This window comes from Nipponia nippon, unplaced genomic scaffold, assembly GCF_047370975.1.
Source record: "Nipponia nippon isolate SJK-2023a ecotype South Korea unplaced genomic scaffold, ASM4737097v1 scaffold_25, whole genome shotgun sequence".
Taxonomy (NCBI): domain Eukaryota; kingdom Metazoa; phylum Chordata; class Aves; order Pelecaniformes; family Threskiornithidae; genus Nipponia; species Nipponia nippon.
Window position 1 is genome coordinate 1207953 of NW_028262342.1, and position 16790 is coordinate 1224742.

The 16790-nt window shown below is 42.7% G+C and overlaps 1 protein-coding gene across 1 annotated transcript in view; it reads right to left on the reverse strand.

The window, feature by feature from the left end:
* Positions 1 to 16790, reverse strand: part of IGFN1 (immunoglobulin like and fibronectin type III domain containing 1) — a 65988-nt gene that overhangs the window by 19083 nt on the left and 30115 nt on the right. The window contains exons 6-16 of the mRNA XM_087762285.1: positions 14510 to 14650; positions 9800 to 9869; positions 9174 to 9296; positions 6463 to 6602; positions 6132 to 6231; positions 5201 to 5248; positions 4584 to 4629; positions 3633 to 3807; positions 2912 to 3025; positions 1716 to 1887; positions 1100 to 1372 (exon numbers count right to left, since the gene is read on the reverse strand). Of these exons, the coding sequence (XP_087618411.1) occupies positions 1100 to 1372; positions 1716 to 1887; positions 2912 to 3025; positions 3633 to 3807; positions 4584 to 4629; positions 5201 to 5248; positions 6132 to 6231; positions 6463 to 6602; positions 9174 to 9296; positions 9800 to 9818 (1210 nt within the window). The 5' untranslated portion in view covers positions 9819 to 9869; positions 14510 to 14650. The remainder of the gene's footprint in view (positions 1 to 1099; positions 1373 to 1715; positions 1888 to 2911; positions 3026 to 3632; positions 3808 to 4583; positions 4630 to 5200; positions 5249 to 6131; positions 6232 to 6462; positions 6603 to 9173; positions 9297 to 9799; positions 9870 to 14509; positions 14651 to 16790) is intronic.

Below are 16790 nucleotides of genomic sequence, written 5' to 3' on the forward strand. Positions count from 1 at the left end.
CACATTCAGACATAATTTTACATTTCTTAATTAAAAAGACAATTTTTTTTAGCAGAAACATGCTTACTAAAAAAAACCAAGCAAGCCAAACAAAAACATCAGAAAAACAAGGCAAATTTCCAGCATGATAGGGCTAATTTAGAGGGGCTTAGATTGCATTTGGGACTCATCAGTTCCTTCTGCCTTCTCCCTCCAGCCCTGGAGGCGTTACAGAATATTCCACGCACAGTGCGGCCATCAGTTCCCGCCCTTGAGTTAGGATCTCACTGCTACTGAGGCACCTTGCATGCTTCGCATCCTGGCATTTTAGAAACGGCCAACCTGAAGACTAAAGATTCCAGTTCTGTAAACAGCTTTGTAATAATCCAAAATTCAGGCTTTTCCGAGATAAACAGTGGAGCTAGCAGGTCATGCACTGTTTTGATTTCCAGGCTAGATTTTATTTCTGTAGAGCATTAACAGCTCAATGAACTCAGTGGGCAGTTTCTTTGTACGTCCTACTCAACCTGCACTGAAAGGCCACCAAAAAGCCTTTATGAGAGAGACCACCTTTTGCTGCAGCAAGATCTCAAAAGAAACCAAAGCAACTACCTTTCAGAAGCAAAAAAGTATGAGCCAGCTAACTATCTGCTTGTGCTGGAAGGAGTGTTTCCCATCTTCCCAGCTTCCTCTGAGCTTCTTCTAACCTCTTTAACCTCTAATTTGGAAAGAAAAATGCTGTCTAGCAAGACGCCCTTGAAAGCTCCTTGATCCCCTGCATGCTGTACTGTGTGCAGTGACAGCTTCATCAAAAACGCATGTTGAGATATGGGATATTTTTTGATAACTGTTGGAGAATGTGCTACTTCATAGTAGCTGTGGAGTAAATAAGCCAATAGGGTTTCTCAGGATTAATAAAAAGGGAAAAAATTTTCTCGTCTAAAGAGGAAAGAGGGTCTAACCAGACTTTCATTTTTCCAAACAGAATTTAGGGACTGGAGGCTCCACAATTCATTTCTCAGCATAGAATCATCCCAATGAGCAATCAGGCAGTGAGAGGAATATTATTTTGTTAACACACCTCCAGCCAACACCACGGGAATAACACAGCGTTACTTACGCTCTACAATAAGCCAGGCATTGGAGGAGCAGAGTCCAGTGTCGAGTGTGTACATGCCGCTGTCAGAGGGCACGACGTTTTTGATAATCAGCTGGTGATTCATGCCGTCAGGCGTTACGGCGATCTGGTGCTTCTCGCTTGCGTTGAGGAGGTGGGTTCTGTGTAGCCACACAGCATCATAGCAGGGCGTGCGTAGGACACACTCAAAGACGGCATCTTCTTCCTCGGGGCAATGCACATCACTGAGCGGCTGCTCAAATCTCACAGGGATGGCTGCAATGGAAAAATCAAAAGCTACAGAAAGGAAAGAGAGACCTATTTCTGTCTTCCAAGAAAAACTTGTTGCAGCTGAAGGAAAGAAGAAAGACAGGAACTTGCCACGCCTATGAGCATTGGCTTAAGCAGAAAAAGGAGAAACTGAGATACGCTCCTGTGCCCAGTTCCACACCTGCAATTTTTCACCTGTGTCATATAAGGAGCCCTTATTGGGCAACAGTCTTCTGTGGTTATCAGGTTTTACTGCTGAGCTTTGCATATGCTCCTAGATAAAATTTTCCATCAAAAAATAATTTCTTGTTGTAGTTGCGCGTTACATACATCTAACTCAATTCCTTACATTCAGCATCCAGTTCAGTTGAGAAAATAGGTACGTCCTCCACTCTGACTTGATACACGCCTGCATCTTCTGGCTGCACATCGTTGACAATGAAATGATACCTTTTTCCAATTTGCCTCAGGCAGTGCTTTCTGTATTCATCCCCTGTTCCATATCTGACCCTCTCACCATCCTAAGGAAGAGAAAGAATATACTCTTAAAGGCAACGCACAACTAGTGCGAGGCATTTCAAACAAATCAGGCCAAACTTGTGCTACAATCACTTTATTGATATAAATGAGTAACAACAGAGAAGTCTACACTCTGTTACTACTTACAGTGGGGAGCTGTAAGTGGACAGGGCTCGCTGCATGTGTAACACAGGCAATACTATGTGCAGTAAGTCCCGCACAGAACAGAGCATCAGACCCTCAAACCAGGCAAAACAACAGTACTTTGCTAGCTCACGTAAGCTTTTGAAGCTTAACTAATACACAGTCACTGTAGCTTTGCAGACAAAGTACTTTCTTTGCTTAGATTTTAGCATCCTCATAGATGGATAAGCAGGGAAGTTCACCACCTTCCTATCTGTAGTACCTTTGGGTTACATTCTCTACATGGTGGCTCCATAGAATTCATGTCATGCATTTGATTCAGAAGTTCATAGAGTTAGTCTGACCTCCTCTTTAATGAATTCTGATTTCCCCTGTATTAAAGCTACTAACCACAGTTGGACTGAAATGTATCTTCCAGAAAAACATCCACAGCACTAATCACCCAGGCATCACAGCAGAATAACTACAGAACTAGATGGGATGTGTTACTTCCTTGAGATCTTCTTTCACAGAAGTGAATTATAGTGGAATAACAGACTTGAGGAAGTGAATAAAATCAGTCTGTTTTTCTTAAATGAGTGCAGAATTTCTGCAGCCTGAAAGACACCGTTAGAATTTCCTCTGACCAGAAGAGCTCTGGAAGTCAAAAGGATATCAGTAACTGTTTGCCCTGTACTTGGATCTACAAATCCCAAGTGATATTCACAACCAAAGACTACCTGAACCCCCACGCCAACGCTTCCCCCTAACCAATCAAGGATTCTGCAATGGCCAGACAACTTTAAGAGGCTTAATTGCTCTCAGCCACTGCCCAGATCGAGCATTTTATGCAGAAGACTTCAGTGGCTGCTAGGAGCTAGCCAACTCATCTTGCCCTCTCACCTTAAGCAGATAAACTTTGCTGTTACTGTTTTTCAGGTCCATCTCCAGACTGAATGTAGCTTTTCCCTCCTTGTTGACTCTGATGTGTTGAAAGTTTTTGACACTATGGACTAGCTGCAAAGAAAGATACAAGAACCTAGTAAATGATAAGGTTGCCATGGCAGAAGTTCTTAAGCTGTTGAACTAACGTGAAATCTCCTTTTTATCTGCATAGAAAAGAGCTACCTCTAACTTTATGACCATAGAAGCACCTGTAAGTTTCCACAGTTTCCTTCTGCAGGCAAATTATATTTTATGTGCTACCTCCTGGTCATTCATGCACTACGCAACCACTATCCATCCAGGTTTCTACATGCCCCTGTATGTGAAGGCCAATTTTGACTCTCAGGCATGTACCTTTTCAATTTGGGGTCCAAATTCTCATCAGAGGCAACTGAATACAGAATATAGCCATGTGGTTTAATAAAAGGATTACCCTAAGGTTCATATCTCCTAAAATTTATGAAGTGAACTTCAAAAAAGTCAATAGCATTTTCATCTGCATGAGTATAGAATTAGGACTTCTTTAAAACATTGTCATAAATCATTCTCTGTCATACAATAAAATGTTCATCTATAAAGCAATTTAGGAAGGTTTAGCCTGTTTTTAGAAGTTACTGAGGAACTGTAGGACTGCAGTTTGTTAAAAATCAGTGCTTTCAGTAGTGTCAGTTTATTTTACCTCTCCTTGTTCACTCTCTGCATCCTTCCTTATCTCCTGCAGCTTTCTCAGCATCCCACGGAAATCAACAATTCCATATTTCATACAGATTTTCTCGTAATCTCTCCTATCTGCATGTAGCAACAGTTGCCAGACTGCTTCTTTGTCCACGGGTTTGGGTTTTGGTGCTGGGGCCCTTAGAACCAGGGGAAAAAAAAAAATCTAGACATTTTGACAGACAACAAGATGTCTTATTTTTCTATACTGAATCCTCTTTCATCTCTCTCTCCATCATTTCTGTATTTCACGTGGCCCTGTAGATGTAGACAAGAAAGAATGGGACTCTTCCAGAACAGTATTTCTGCATCTATACTACAAATTAAATGCTGCCAGGGAACAGTCTTGACCCTGGGCCATCTAGGGCAAGACTGTAATGCAGTTGTCCACACTGTTAAATTACCAGCAGAGTCACTGGCACAGTTTGGCCCAGGCCAACCTGCTCTCTCCCAAGTAATTTCTCAGCACAGTTCAGGATTTTGCACGGGCCAGAGATCACTCCCATTAGGCAAGCTTTGGAGGTTCCCACCTGGGAAGTGAAGGGATTTCAGCAACGTGCACATGGCAGTCTGTGCATTTGGCCTGGGAGCCAGGGCTCAGTCCCTAGTTAGCCAGAAAGATCATTATATGAAGACTTGTCGCTTAGCCAAGAAGTTACTTGTGAGCTAAAAACAGTAAAGCAGAGAAACAGATCTTGTAAGTCAAAACCTCGTGGTGCAAAGGAACATACACCTCAAAACAAGGTTGGTACCTTGTGTTTCTCTCAGCCTCACAGACATTCTGTTATGTCTCTCCATATTGAGTCTCACAACAACTTTGGAAACAAGAAGTTTTGCCTTGAAGACCTATGAAGCTGTCCCCTATCACCAAGAAACACCTAGAAGTGTAACAGCATCCTTCACTACCGAGCCTTACCGCTTCCTCAGCAGCTTCCTGAACTCCTGAAGCTCCTTCTTTAACTCTGTTAAAGGGGGGGGGAAACAACAAACATTCAGATACCCAACACTGTAAAATATATCCCCAAGAAGATAATGCAAAATAGTCACTGACAACAGGCCAATTCCACTACGCTGTTTACCTCTGGTGATGTTTTCACACTTGACAAAAAAAGCTGTCATGAAACTTAGAGCCAGTTTTCTCTGCCATACTCATGTCCTTTGAGTGCCATCAAAGTTCACCACTTCCCAGGGAGCTTTCCTCTCTTGCTAGAGAGGACACTCTAGAAACCCACTATTTCCCAGCCATATTAACATGCTTGATCCAGCTGTATTTGACATCACAAAATCCTTTTCTAGCACTAATGATTCTAGAGTCATTAATTAGAACAGCTCAAGGCCATGTCTAAGATCATCACTTTACCTAAAGGTAAATAGCAAGCAGAAAGAGAACATTAGAGATTCATTAACCCTTCTCTTTATTTTTTACAAGTTTGGGGCAGTAATAATGCAGTAATACAGAGGAGTATTAACTATGCCCCCACCCAAAATATTTATATATATATATATATATATATGTATATAATTCTGACTTACCATCAGCAGCATGAACAGGAACATATTTCCCTTTCCTTTTAAAGCGAACTGATAGTTTACAAGAGAAAACAGGAAAAACAAGCCATAAGAAGAACAAGATAACACTCAGACTAACACCAGTAAACCAATGAACTATAAAACCTCTGGATGTTACCGATGCAAGAGGAAATCCTAGTTTGGATTTCCTTGTCAATCTGACTCCTAGTAATCTCCATCTATAAATGCAATATTTCTCCATCTATAAATGCAATATTTCTATTGCAATCAACTCTGTGCTTACTGGATACTCTACACGGTGGAGGAGACCGTTTCTGCCCTACAATGCTTATGGTTTAAGCAATGGTAGGAAATATTAACATCTTGTTTTAGAGATGGGGAGCCAAGGTGCAAGGATTATCTGGCCTAATGCAGATAATTGCCTTCTAAGCTTACTTTACAGGCACACAGGTGAAATGGATGCTTCCAACATAGTCCACCTCCTGCTCAAGTAGATTCCAAGAACAGGTCAGTTATATTTTACCCACAAATTGCCCATTTCTCTCCACTGACTACAAAGGGAACCGGGGGCTAGGTCAGGTGGACACCATAGATATCTGAAGTGAAGTGAGATGGATCCCTCCCAAAAGACTGTTTCATCCAACATCATAAATAAAGGATTGAGCCAATTCAGGACTAAATCCAGAGCTTCTCATTATGGTCCAGTGCAGGGACCACAATACCACTTTCTTCTCCCTTACCTTAAAGCTCATACTGCCATGGAACCGCCAAAGTAGGGGGAGTCACAGAAGACCTCCAGTCCTCAGTGAGTGGAAAAATAGACCTTCACACCAAGGATACTCAGATAATGCTCTGGGCACCCACCCCCAGGGGACAGTAAAGCCAACTGCTTGGGACCACAAGACCTTTGGAGCACACAACCTGTCAATCCTACCTTGTAGGATCCTGAGGCCAGCAGAGCATGAAGCTTCCCCATATTCATTCACAGCAAGACAACGATACAAATCACTGTCCTCTGCAGTGACTTTGTTTATCTTAAAAAGAAGAACATAGTAAGAGCTCGCAGCATCTTCAGCTTCTAATAAAACAGCTACTCAATGACATCTCAGATCTTTCTTCTGTTCCCAGAATGACTCTAAAAAGCTTTGTTTGCTCATCTTTGCGTTATCTCAGATCTGGTGATGTCTAGATCAGCCCACTGCAGGTTTTTCCTTTCCATTGCTCTCTCCGTTCCATGAGTCCTGTCTGAACTATTTGATCATTACCTGCAGAATGAATTCATTTGTAACGTTATCGAAGAATGTTTCATATTTGGCAGGATCATCCATTCCTCCTTGCATACGCGTCCATTTCACGTCAGGGGTTGGGACACCTTTGACCACAGCTCTGAAAATGGCATTTTTACCTTTGAAAAGAGGCAAGAAATTAGTTAAGACAGGCCTGAACATGAGGACTCTCATGCCAGGCTCCTTATGTTATCAATAGAGTGATTCCCAGAGTGAGCCACCTCTGTTGTTTTAGGCAGAAACATTCTTCGAAAATAATGATATCTTTTTGTTTTCCCTGTAAAAGATGCCTAAATAACCAGTTTAAGTTGCATTTAATGCCCAAATTCCTGCAAGACATTTGCCATAATCTCTGCCTCACTGGCTTTCAAAGAGATTACTTGAAAACTTTAAAATTCACCACTGACACAGATGGTCTCTGCCTGTGTTTTTATTGCACACCCATGCAGACAGAGAAATTACGTACCCAAGAGAGCAAGTTTTTGGTATCTTGGTCTGATTTTGAACTCCCTCAATATTTGGACAGGGCCAAAGAGCAAGCAGTTATTAGCTCAAGTCCAGGCTGGGCTACCTTTCCCCACGTCACTAATGTCAGGGTTTGCCTGTATTCAATCGTAAAAGGCCTTTAAAACGTGGTGTTAGCCTACCAGATGTGACTGCTAACATCCTCTGATCATCTCCGAAATCAATGGCGCTATAGCAAGTTCAGCCTAGACTTGCTTCTGGCAACATGAAATGCCCAAATCCATTCTCATCACACACATATTCCCCTACAAGTTCTCATTGCTTCTCCATCCTTTCAGACTATTCCCTTTTTTGCGACCACGCTAGGCAGGATGTTCAATAAGATAGGGCTGACTGCGCTGGAACGTCCTGTCTCTAGACATCAGTAAAGTTCATCTGTGAATAGTTGCAGCTCCTGGTCTCTTTTCCATTTAGATAAATTTGGATTCATTAGGAGGTGGAAACAAGAAGATACCCACTCCGCGCACTTAAGAAAACACCTTCTTAACAGACAACACTGTACCACAACTGGGAGGACCCATGCAGGGTAGGGTGTTTCCCCACGTACTCCCTACATGTCATCTTTCTGCAGTATCTTCCTTGTCTGCTAGCCTGGCACTACCTTGCACCCCAAACACACCAGGCTCTGCTATTTGAAGAGGCAAGGAAGGGAGAAGAGGATTTACCTGTGAGCTCTCTCCTTCATCTCTTCTCCCCTAAGAACCTGAGTGTACTGCAGCTGCCCACAGGATCTCCAAGTTTTACCACTGCCTAGTATAAACCTCTTATTTTTATTCCCAAAGGCTTTAAAGACATAGGAAACACTATGAAACAACACATCAGAGAAATGACTCACGTAGGTAACTGGGAGTGTCACGGGGGAATAGAAATGGAGATGAGTTATACATGGAGGTAGCTCAGGGTGGAAATCATTACGATCTTACTTTTGCAATAGTTTTGGTCTTCAGGTGACCAACGCTGTTACAAATTCTCCCCAGAAAGTCTTGCAGTATTTCCCACACCCTTCTGCACTCACCACCAAAAAACTTATTTGATGCAGCAAGCTCATCTGCAGCAACAGATTCTTATCAAAAGGCATCTTCCAACTTTTTCTGAGATTGCAGTACTATCTATTATTAAAGTCTGTTTCCAGCTGATTATTTCTTTGTCAAATTTTAGCCATTCTGGCTGCAATTTCACATGCTTGCCATCTGCCACAGGACACAGCTCCACAGCTAGGAGTATCAGCTAATCCACGCACTGAATGCAATGGGGCGATGACGATAGCGTGCATCTGCATAGACGCTGAATTCAGCTTACGCAGTGACCAACTTGAATGCCCTTACGTTTTGGATGTGAACTACGAGGAACCTACTGTAAATGAAAAAACTTGGAAAATTTAGACAAGGTGACTGACCACCGCCTTGGCTCAAACGTGCAGGTGGAGGGAAGGTGGAGGAGGAGGAGGAGGAGGGAGGCACCGCTAGAGGCCACTGCGCTCCTTCATAAAATCTCAACGGCTTGTGAAAGTCAACAGATGGGTGTGACAACACTGAAATCCAGGGTGCTAGAAACGGTTCAGTCTTGTGAGGGAAGAGGAGATACACGATCTCCTCAGGCTATCCCACTCCCAAAAAAATTAATATATGACTCTCTGCAAGTGCAGAGAGATTACTGGAAGGCTTCCAATTGATTTTAGGTCTCGGCTCACCAGCTGCCTTCTCTGTACTCTATGCAAGATCCATATTGCTTCTTGAAGAAGTACAGCCTAAATAGCATCTGCAGTCAGTACATCTTACTTTAAAAAGCAGTTAATTTTCGTGCTGAACACTCATAATACACGTTAGTTCAACAGAAAAAAACAACTTCTTCAATGTGCTTAATCTTTTGCTGCAAAATACCTACTTTGAGAGCTTCCTATAGAATTCACAGGATTTGTCGTATCCATTAGGGGCCAGATTTTGATCTTGCGTACACTAGTGAAAACTCAGGAGACCTCTATTAGTGCTGATGGAATTTTCATCAGTACCATAAAGACTTCGGCCACGCAACACTTTTCTGGTCTAGTCTCTTTAGAAATCTCTTTAGAAACTAGCTTGATTTAATTATGATAATTGTTTCACATAGGTGAGACATGGAGTCAAGCCTCCAGGTCTGTGGCTTTGACTGTTTTTCAAGAATCTCACCTTGCTGCAATGTCAGAGTGACAGGTTTCTGCTCAAAGTCAGGTGTACTGCATCCGTTTGGAATATCATCCACGAACTGGGTGATAACAACTCCTGGGACAGAAGATTTCTTGAAGGATTTTACTAGAAAGGCAAGGGAAAATACATTCAATTAAGATAACATGTTTGTCCTTTAGAAACAATCTCTCAATCTGCATTGTCCCTCTGTAGAACAGTAGCTCTTCCCGCTCCCCTCTTGGACTATGAAGGACCCATCCATTCTAGTACTACAGGCTGTAAGCGTGTCCGAAGGCTGGAGCATTAAGGTCTGTGGTTTTGTGCCGACTTATTGCAAAGCTGGGGCCCAAGTGGGAAAATCCGCAATCGAGATCACAATCCTGCGCTACATCGGCTTACAGGTCTAGTGATGATTTGGATAGAGGATGCTTTACATCAGTTATTGTTCCAAATAAAACTTCAAAATCTGGCATAAGAAAGAAAGGTCAGCAGAACCTGATGGGCCAGTTGCTGGTGTCTGTCGTTGTGGTGGTGAGAGACAGATACCTAATTGCCAAACAAGAAAAGCAAGTTGGGCTTATTTGCAGGGGTACCCCAGATAGTTTTCATAGCTGTGTTTGTTCGCTCACCTGCCTGACGGTTCGTCATGATGCTTTTGCTCAGCTGTCTATGGTCAGCACAAACAGACTACAGGTTCTCCTGTGAAAAAGACAAATAATTTCATTATTTACAATTCACAAGGCAAATGACAGACCTTAATACTGCTCACTTTTATGACCCAGTTCGCCCTTCCTCACTTGCCACATCGTAGCAGCCAAGTTGAGAAAGGCCTGCCAATCAACACATCATGACACGCCTTTCCAAAACACATCATGACACAGTTTTGAACCAACACAAACCAGGTACAGAAATGGCTAGCAGGGCTAAACGCAAAACGTACACATCTAACAGCATCCCTCTGTCAACTCTTCCATTTCCATGTCACCTGGCTTTCCTCCAAAGACCTCCTCTCATGTTTCAGGCAAATATTACACCACATGGCACTCACGCGGTGAGTTCTGATGGATGGCAAGAGCAGTTGCTGAGAAGAAAGCCACGGAGATGGATGTCTAAACTGGGGCATGAAGCAGAAGCACATCCTGATCTAAATTAGCTTGTCTAAATTAGCAACAGACCGGAGAGCAGACTATAAGCTACTACTTACTTTAGAAGGAAATGGTAGTGTGAACTTGGCATTAACTAGTTATTGTTACAGATCACTCATGTGACCTTCTGCCAAAGGTGTCTCTTTCCCTGTAGTTATAAATTGGACAACGTGTAACGTAACACATCACTATCTTGCAAGTAAACTGTGAAGGCAGATTCCTTGTCATATGAGAGATGCTCAGAAACTATAGAGTTACTGAAGCACTGAAAGAGCAATTAGATTAGATTCCCATGCGGGATTAATGCTGTGTCTCTATTTACCCTCTGCACTCCTTCAGTCAACAGAGTCACACAAGATCATGCAACTTTTAACAATTTTAAAAGGCAGATGGACTTTGTCAGCACACCTATGATCTTAATTCTGTTCCCTGTATCAGACGTTCATCCAACCTAGTATCGCCACACTACGCCTGATGAAAACTCTGGGTAGGACCCCAACATCTCCTTATTATACATTTAGCTCGGAGTTGCATTATCTGTGTGGTACTTGGTTTCAGCTAAGGGTAAAAGACAACTAAGTTAACAAAAATCATTTGTGCTCTATGTCCCATAGATATGCCAGAGAAAGCACAACTCACAGTACTTCTGGGTCAAATTCTGAACCAAAAGGATAAACTTTGGTTTTCCATTAATCAGCAGTTGCAAATAGGAACATAGACATCTCTCCACAACAAATCACTGGCTGCACTGTTGTCCCTAACACAAATCTTATTTTAGGGCTCTGCACACTATACAAATATCATAAATAATTGGCTACTTGGAAAATCATTCTCTGAGCCTCACTGACTTCAGTGGAAATGCACGTGAAACAACAGAAATGGGAAATGAATACATGGGACTGTGCGAACGACAGCCAAGTCCTCGTTCCGTCACCTCCCCGGTCTGCTGGGGGTGACTTTTGTTGCTGTCCACCAAACCAAGAGTTTTACATTTCAGTTTTCCAGCTTTCGTGTGTTGGTATTTTGGCATATCACATAGTTACTTCTGTAAACCATTGGCAGATGTTTTAAAAATTGCAAATGAAGGGAACGAACAGCTCGTGGGAGGGGAAAAAACACAAAACTGAAATGAAAATAAGATGATTGCAGGGCATTGCACAGCAAATGACAGAGATTTTCAGAGACTCTTGATCATCCTCTTCTGATGGACTTAATTTGTCCTCCAAAGTACTGAACTGTATTAATAGCAAACATTATAATCCCCTATTGCCTTTTGCGGTCTTCTATCTTCCTAAACATGTCACCACTCCTGGAGCTGAAATGTCTAATGCTTACAACTTTCAACAAACATGATTACTTGACATTAGCTTGCAACAGTATTCCCCTAAGCTCTTTTTATGTTACGCTTACATTTATTCTTTGCTACTCCCAACTTCTTCGTTCCACACTAGGCAATACTGACGAGCATCTACACCGAAACATGAACGTGGTCCAAATTTTCAGGTCCAAAGCTATCAAGAAACTTTGTATTTTCTTATGTTACCAAATGAATCATGCAAGACAGTTGTTCTCAGTCTGGTGTGACTGCGGATATATGTTAACATAATTATAACCTGTGGAGAGATGGCTACGCTCAAATCTAGTTTAAGAAAAAACAAATACTGACAATATTTGTATAGGCAGTAATAGGCAACACGTATGCATCCTCTCAATGTACAACATGCACTATGTGCAGTATGCGTAAACTGCTGAGTTTACAGGGCCTTAAATATTTCAGAAATTCACTTGGATTAAAGATAAGCTGCTCTGAGTCCTTAAACTCCTGTAAATTCTTGCCTTCTGGAGAGTGAGACAGAAGCATGTTAATGGCACACATTGATTGCACAGTTAAAATAACAGTGCTGGGATACGCAAGAGAACATTCCTTCAGCGTAATTAATCCAACCACATCACATTTTCTAGTGTCTTCCGTGTTAAATGAGGACCAGAAAATAACATATCAGCTGGCACAGAGTCATTCAGACCCTGCCCTGCTTACTTTTAAAGTTTCCACTCCCTTGTTACATGAATAACCATGTTTTTACTTCAGTTCAATCCTAGAAAAAGAAATCACAGAATTTTTAAAAGAAACGAAAGACAGCAAAAGCCTTCCAAAAATTGTTATAATGTAATTCATATCTTCACTCACAGATGCTTGAAACACAGGTGTCCACACTAAGATGATCACCAAGATTTATACAATGGAGGCAAACAAATACTTCCAAAGAGTAATCTACCCCTCCCTAGGCGAAATGCTGTTGACCAACATCCCCAGCACAACAGGGCAACACTGGAAGTAGCTCAACACTGTCACCCCTCTGAAAAACACAGCATTGTCATGCATTAGCCTTGTTCAGGTAACCAAGACTTGGCTATTTCTCATCCCAGGCAGAAGTCTGGCTGCTTTTCCGCTGCGGAGACATCCCCTTTGGAGACGGTGGCAAAGCTTCCGCAGCTTTGAACGCAGAGCAGGAGCAAGCCCTTGACTAATGACAATATTTTTAATCTACCACAATAAACCAGATAGGCTGATGGGATGGGAGGCCTGCCCTTCATCTTGTCTCCATCAGTCTGTCTGGGTGAGACAGAGCAAGAGCCCATTCCCTTTTGCAGTCTGACTGGACACTAGTGATAGGGCCATAAATCAGCTAAGTGAATAAGCAAAACATTTGGGAGTCACAGGATTTGGAGGTACCAGAGGTGCCACAAGTAGTTATTTATGAGGTTCAGACAGTGGGACACACAGACAAGATGTGACATAATTGCTGGCAGAGACTGGTGAGCAGAATTAGCCAAACTTGTAGAGAAGTGACAGGCAGGGAGTGGTTTATGCAGAGGTGATGGGTCCGGAGGCATGAGATGTATCACAGACATTGGCACAAGCCCAGTACATGTGGAGTACAAAGCCATTAGCACAGACCACAGGAGAAGACTTGAATCATCATTATACTAAATAATCAGCAACAGATGCAGCATTCTATTTCTCTTTGTAATTCATAAAAATCAGGACAGTCCCAACACAGCAAATGAATATTTATAAACAAAATATCAAATTATTGTGTGCTCAGTCTCAAATTCTAGCTGTGCTTTACACCAGGGGACCCAGATACTCAGAGAAGAAGGATCTCTCACCTAAAATTTCTCTTTTAGCTTTGGGTGGGCTTTCTTTGTTTATTTGTTAACTTTAAGTAGTATTTTGAGCTCAAGTCTTCCCATTTCAGAAGATTTTTAAAGGAAAACGTCAAAGACTTTGGTTAGAACCACAGAACTGAAGGCCAGCAACTGCAGAAGTGCAACTCCATGAAAACTTCTGAGCAGGTCACAGAGGGGGAACGTCACAAGCACGCCAGTGATGAACGGAGGCCTTGTGTAGAGTGGGGAGGAATGCCCAAGGATCAGATTTTGTGTGACTTATCCCTTCGGTAAATCTATACTTGACTTGATCTTCTCTTCTGCCTCAGGGATTATGAATATAACAGAAGTGATTGCTCATGCTGTCCGCAATTTACGGATGCATACACCAGATACTCTACAGTTATTTATTTATTAAAGCGGCATGGACACAAAATGCCAAAAGGAGACACACACCACCTATATTTTCTAAATGAATGAAAGCAATTAGGCCCTAACAGCAGTGAACAAGACAGTGAATTCATGTCAGTTTGGTGAAGCAGGTATGGGGTGACAGCACGAGAACAGGTCAGTCTGTTCCTTTCAATGTCTACAACATACCCATAAATTCTTTCATAACAGAGATGTGCATTTTCATACAGTCAACAAATTTACAGCAAATACCACAGAGCACATACAAGAGTTTTCCTAAATGCCCAGAAGAAAAACCAACGTATCCCTACTTGCTGTCCCAAGAAACAGTGCCTCCAAGACAACAAACGTTAGAAACCATAGCATACCCATGCTACAAGTCCCATGTGAGCTCCATGGGACAGTTAGGGCAGATCTTCAACAGCCCGCCATCTTACTAGGGAAATCAGTATACGCTATAGGAGGCCACTCCTCCCACAATATTTATAAGAATTTTCAGACCTACAGCAACACAGAACAACGTTTACCATGATAGTGAAGGTGACACTTCATACCCCCAGCTCTGTATCACCTCCACAGAAATCTCAGTGGTGACATGACCAAACTCACTACCTTACGGGTTGAGTTTCTCAGATGATCCTGCTCAAAGTTAATACTGCGTCTCCCAGGACCACGGCGGCTTTGTCCGTTGACTCAGACCACAGAGCTCTTCATAGCTGTTCAACAGGTTTCTTGGTCACAGATATTAGTGATCTGTATGGAAGAAGCCACGCCCCTTATTAGTCTGCTGTAAATGTCACTAAGCGGCAAAAGAAATGACAAATTCTTGTCCCCCTCGCACCTCTCCACTCTCCTAGAAGCTAAGTCTGTGCCCAGTAGCTGCCTAGCCAAGATATCTCTATACTGTGCTGCATGCAGTTGTGGGGGGCTCATTATACACCCACACTCCCCACAGCACCAGGGGAGGTGCAATTGAACCCAGTGCCTTTGGCAAGCCTCAAACAAGGCAGTGGGCCAACCTGGTCAGATGCGACCATCAGTCAAGGCAACATTGGATTTCCAAGTGCAAGCTGGGTCAAGACTTTGTGCCGCAAAGAAGGACAAACATTTGTGCAGATCAGTGGCTTGTCCAAGGAAAGGACAAGCTGTACATCCAAGTTTTGTAGGACACACCAGTAGACTGGTTCTCAGAGGCCATGAATCCTTAGGAGATCTCATCATTCCTTAGAGAAGAAGTAAAACCAGTGGATTATTGCATTTGTGTATGGGGCAACCATGCCTGGGCTTGGCCTTCATAAGTAGAGCCTCAGTTCGTGCTATTCTGAGAGGTCTGAAAGAAATCCAGTTCCCCCTAGAACAGCTTCCCTGCTACAGCCAAAACAGGCATCTCAATTTGCAGTCTTTCCTTCCGGCACAGCCAAGGGCTGATCCCTGTTCCCATGAGCAGCAACAAGGCCACTTTTTTCCATGGACAGGTTTACCCTAGAAGTGCAAGTGCAGCATATTGTGCCCCCAAATCGTTTGCTTCCAGTCTGCCCTTGCAACTTGTAAACCTTCCTTCCTCTACTCAGAAAGCTCACTTAGAAGCAAAGGTACCTCTGTTTAGTTCCTGATGTTCACCAATATGGCCAGTCTGGGACCGAATGCTATCTTCTCCCAGCAGCATTAAATGCAGGCAACAAAGCCTGCTCCATCTGGGAGTCTACTTTCATTCACTTCTGGCTGAGAGCATACAATCTTTTTTTCCTTTGAATTGTGTGCCATATATTCATATTAAACCCTCATGTTCAACTCTGAGATGAAGGGCTGGCTCCAGAAGCTGGCAACGGAAGTATTTTTATCATGGTGACCATGGTTCACATGATTGTCTGGGCTGACAGAACCAGAACAAGGTTTTCCTCTGGTTTCCCATCAGGAGATTAGAGTTCAAAAATCTGTGGCTAATGGGGAAGGGAACATAGAGCAAAAACTTGGTCCTGGAGCTAAGAGTCATGTTAGATAGGATGAAGACAGAAGAACCATGAAGGGCACCATTTCCGCTAGTCTTAGAAAGATGATCTTTCAGAGGAAAAGACACTGGCGGTAGCAGTATGATCCGTCAGCTGTTCCGATCCAGATATCAAAAACTTCTCCTTTGCAGAGCTGGGGATCACCATTTTAATCAACAATTTAAAAGATAGACGTGAAAATGAAATTCTGGAGAAATTGTCTTCATTCCTTTTTTCTTTTTGACAGTTATTGCTGGTGACAATATTTAGACCTTCCCAGTTCATAAGAAAAGAGCATCGATAGAGGAAAACGCGATTGTTCAAACTGATGGTTGGGCTAAGATCATTCAGTTCCACAGCCCTTGTTACATTTGCAGTGATATAAAAGTAGAAGTAATTCCAAAGTCAAATGTGAACAATCTGAAAGTTAGCAAGCCAAGAAAATAAGACAAGAAGGATTTTCCATCTGCTGCTGGAAAATCCTCTCATTCAGTAGCAAAGACTGTTTTCTAGTAGTGTCCTAGTGGGTTTCCCACAGTCCCTTCCTCCACCTGTTTTGGCCAATGATCATCCCACAGATGCTTCCTTAGACGTTAATCATACTAGTCCAGGGCAGCGGTTTGTTGATTGGATGCTGTAGCCTTAACATTAAGTACCTTTAATAAAACCAGTTGCTACACAAGTCTCTAAAGACGATAACACTTCATGTAAGCCATGGGAATGCTCCCAGAGGAAGCATTTATCGGCTTCTACCGAAACCTGAATTCAGCTCTCATCATCTGCAGCAAGAGCCGTCCATTTAGCAGTTAGCCCAACCAAAGGACTTGAGCTATCCAGAGCCACAAGGCTGACTGCTGTTCCCTTTCCCATGTACGCTCCCTTTCCAGTGATTTGTTCCCCACTGA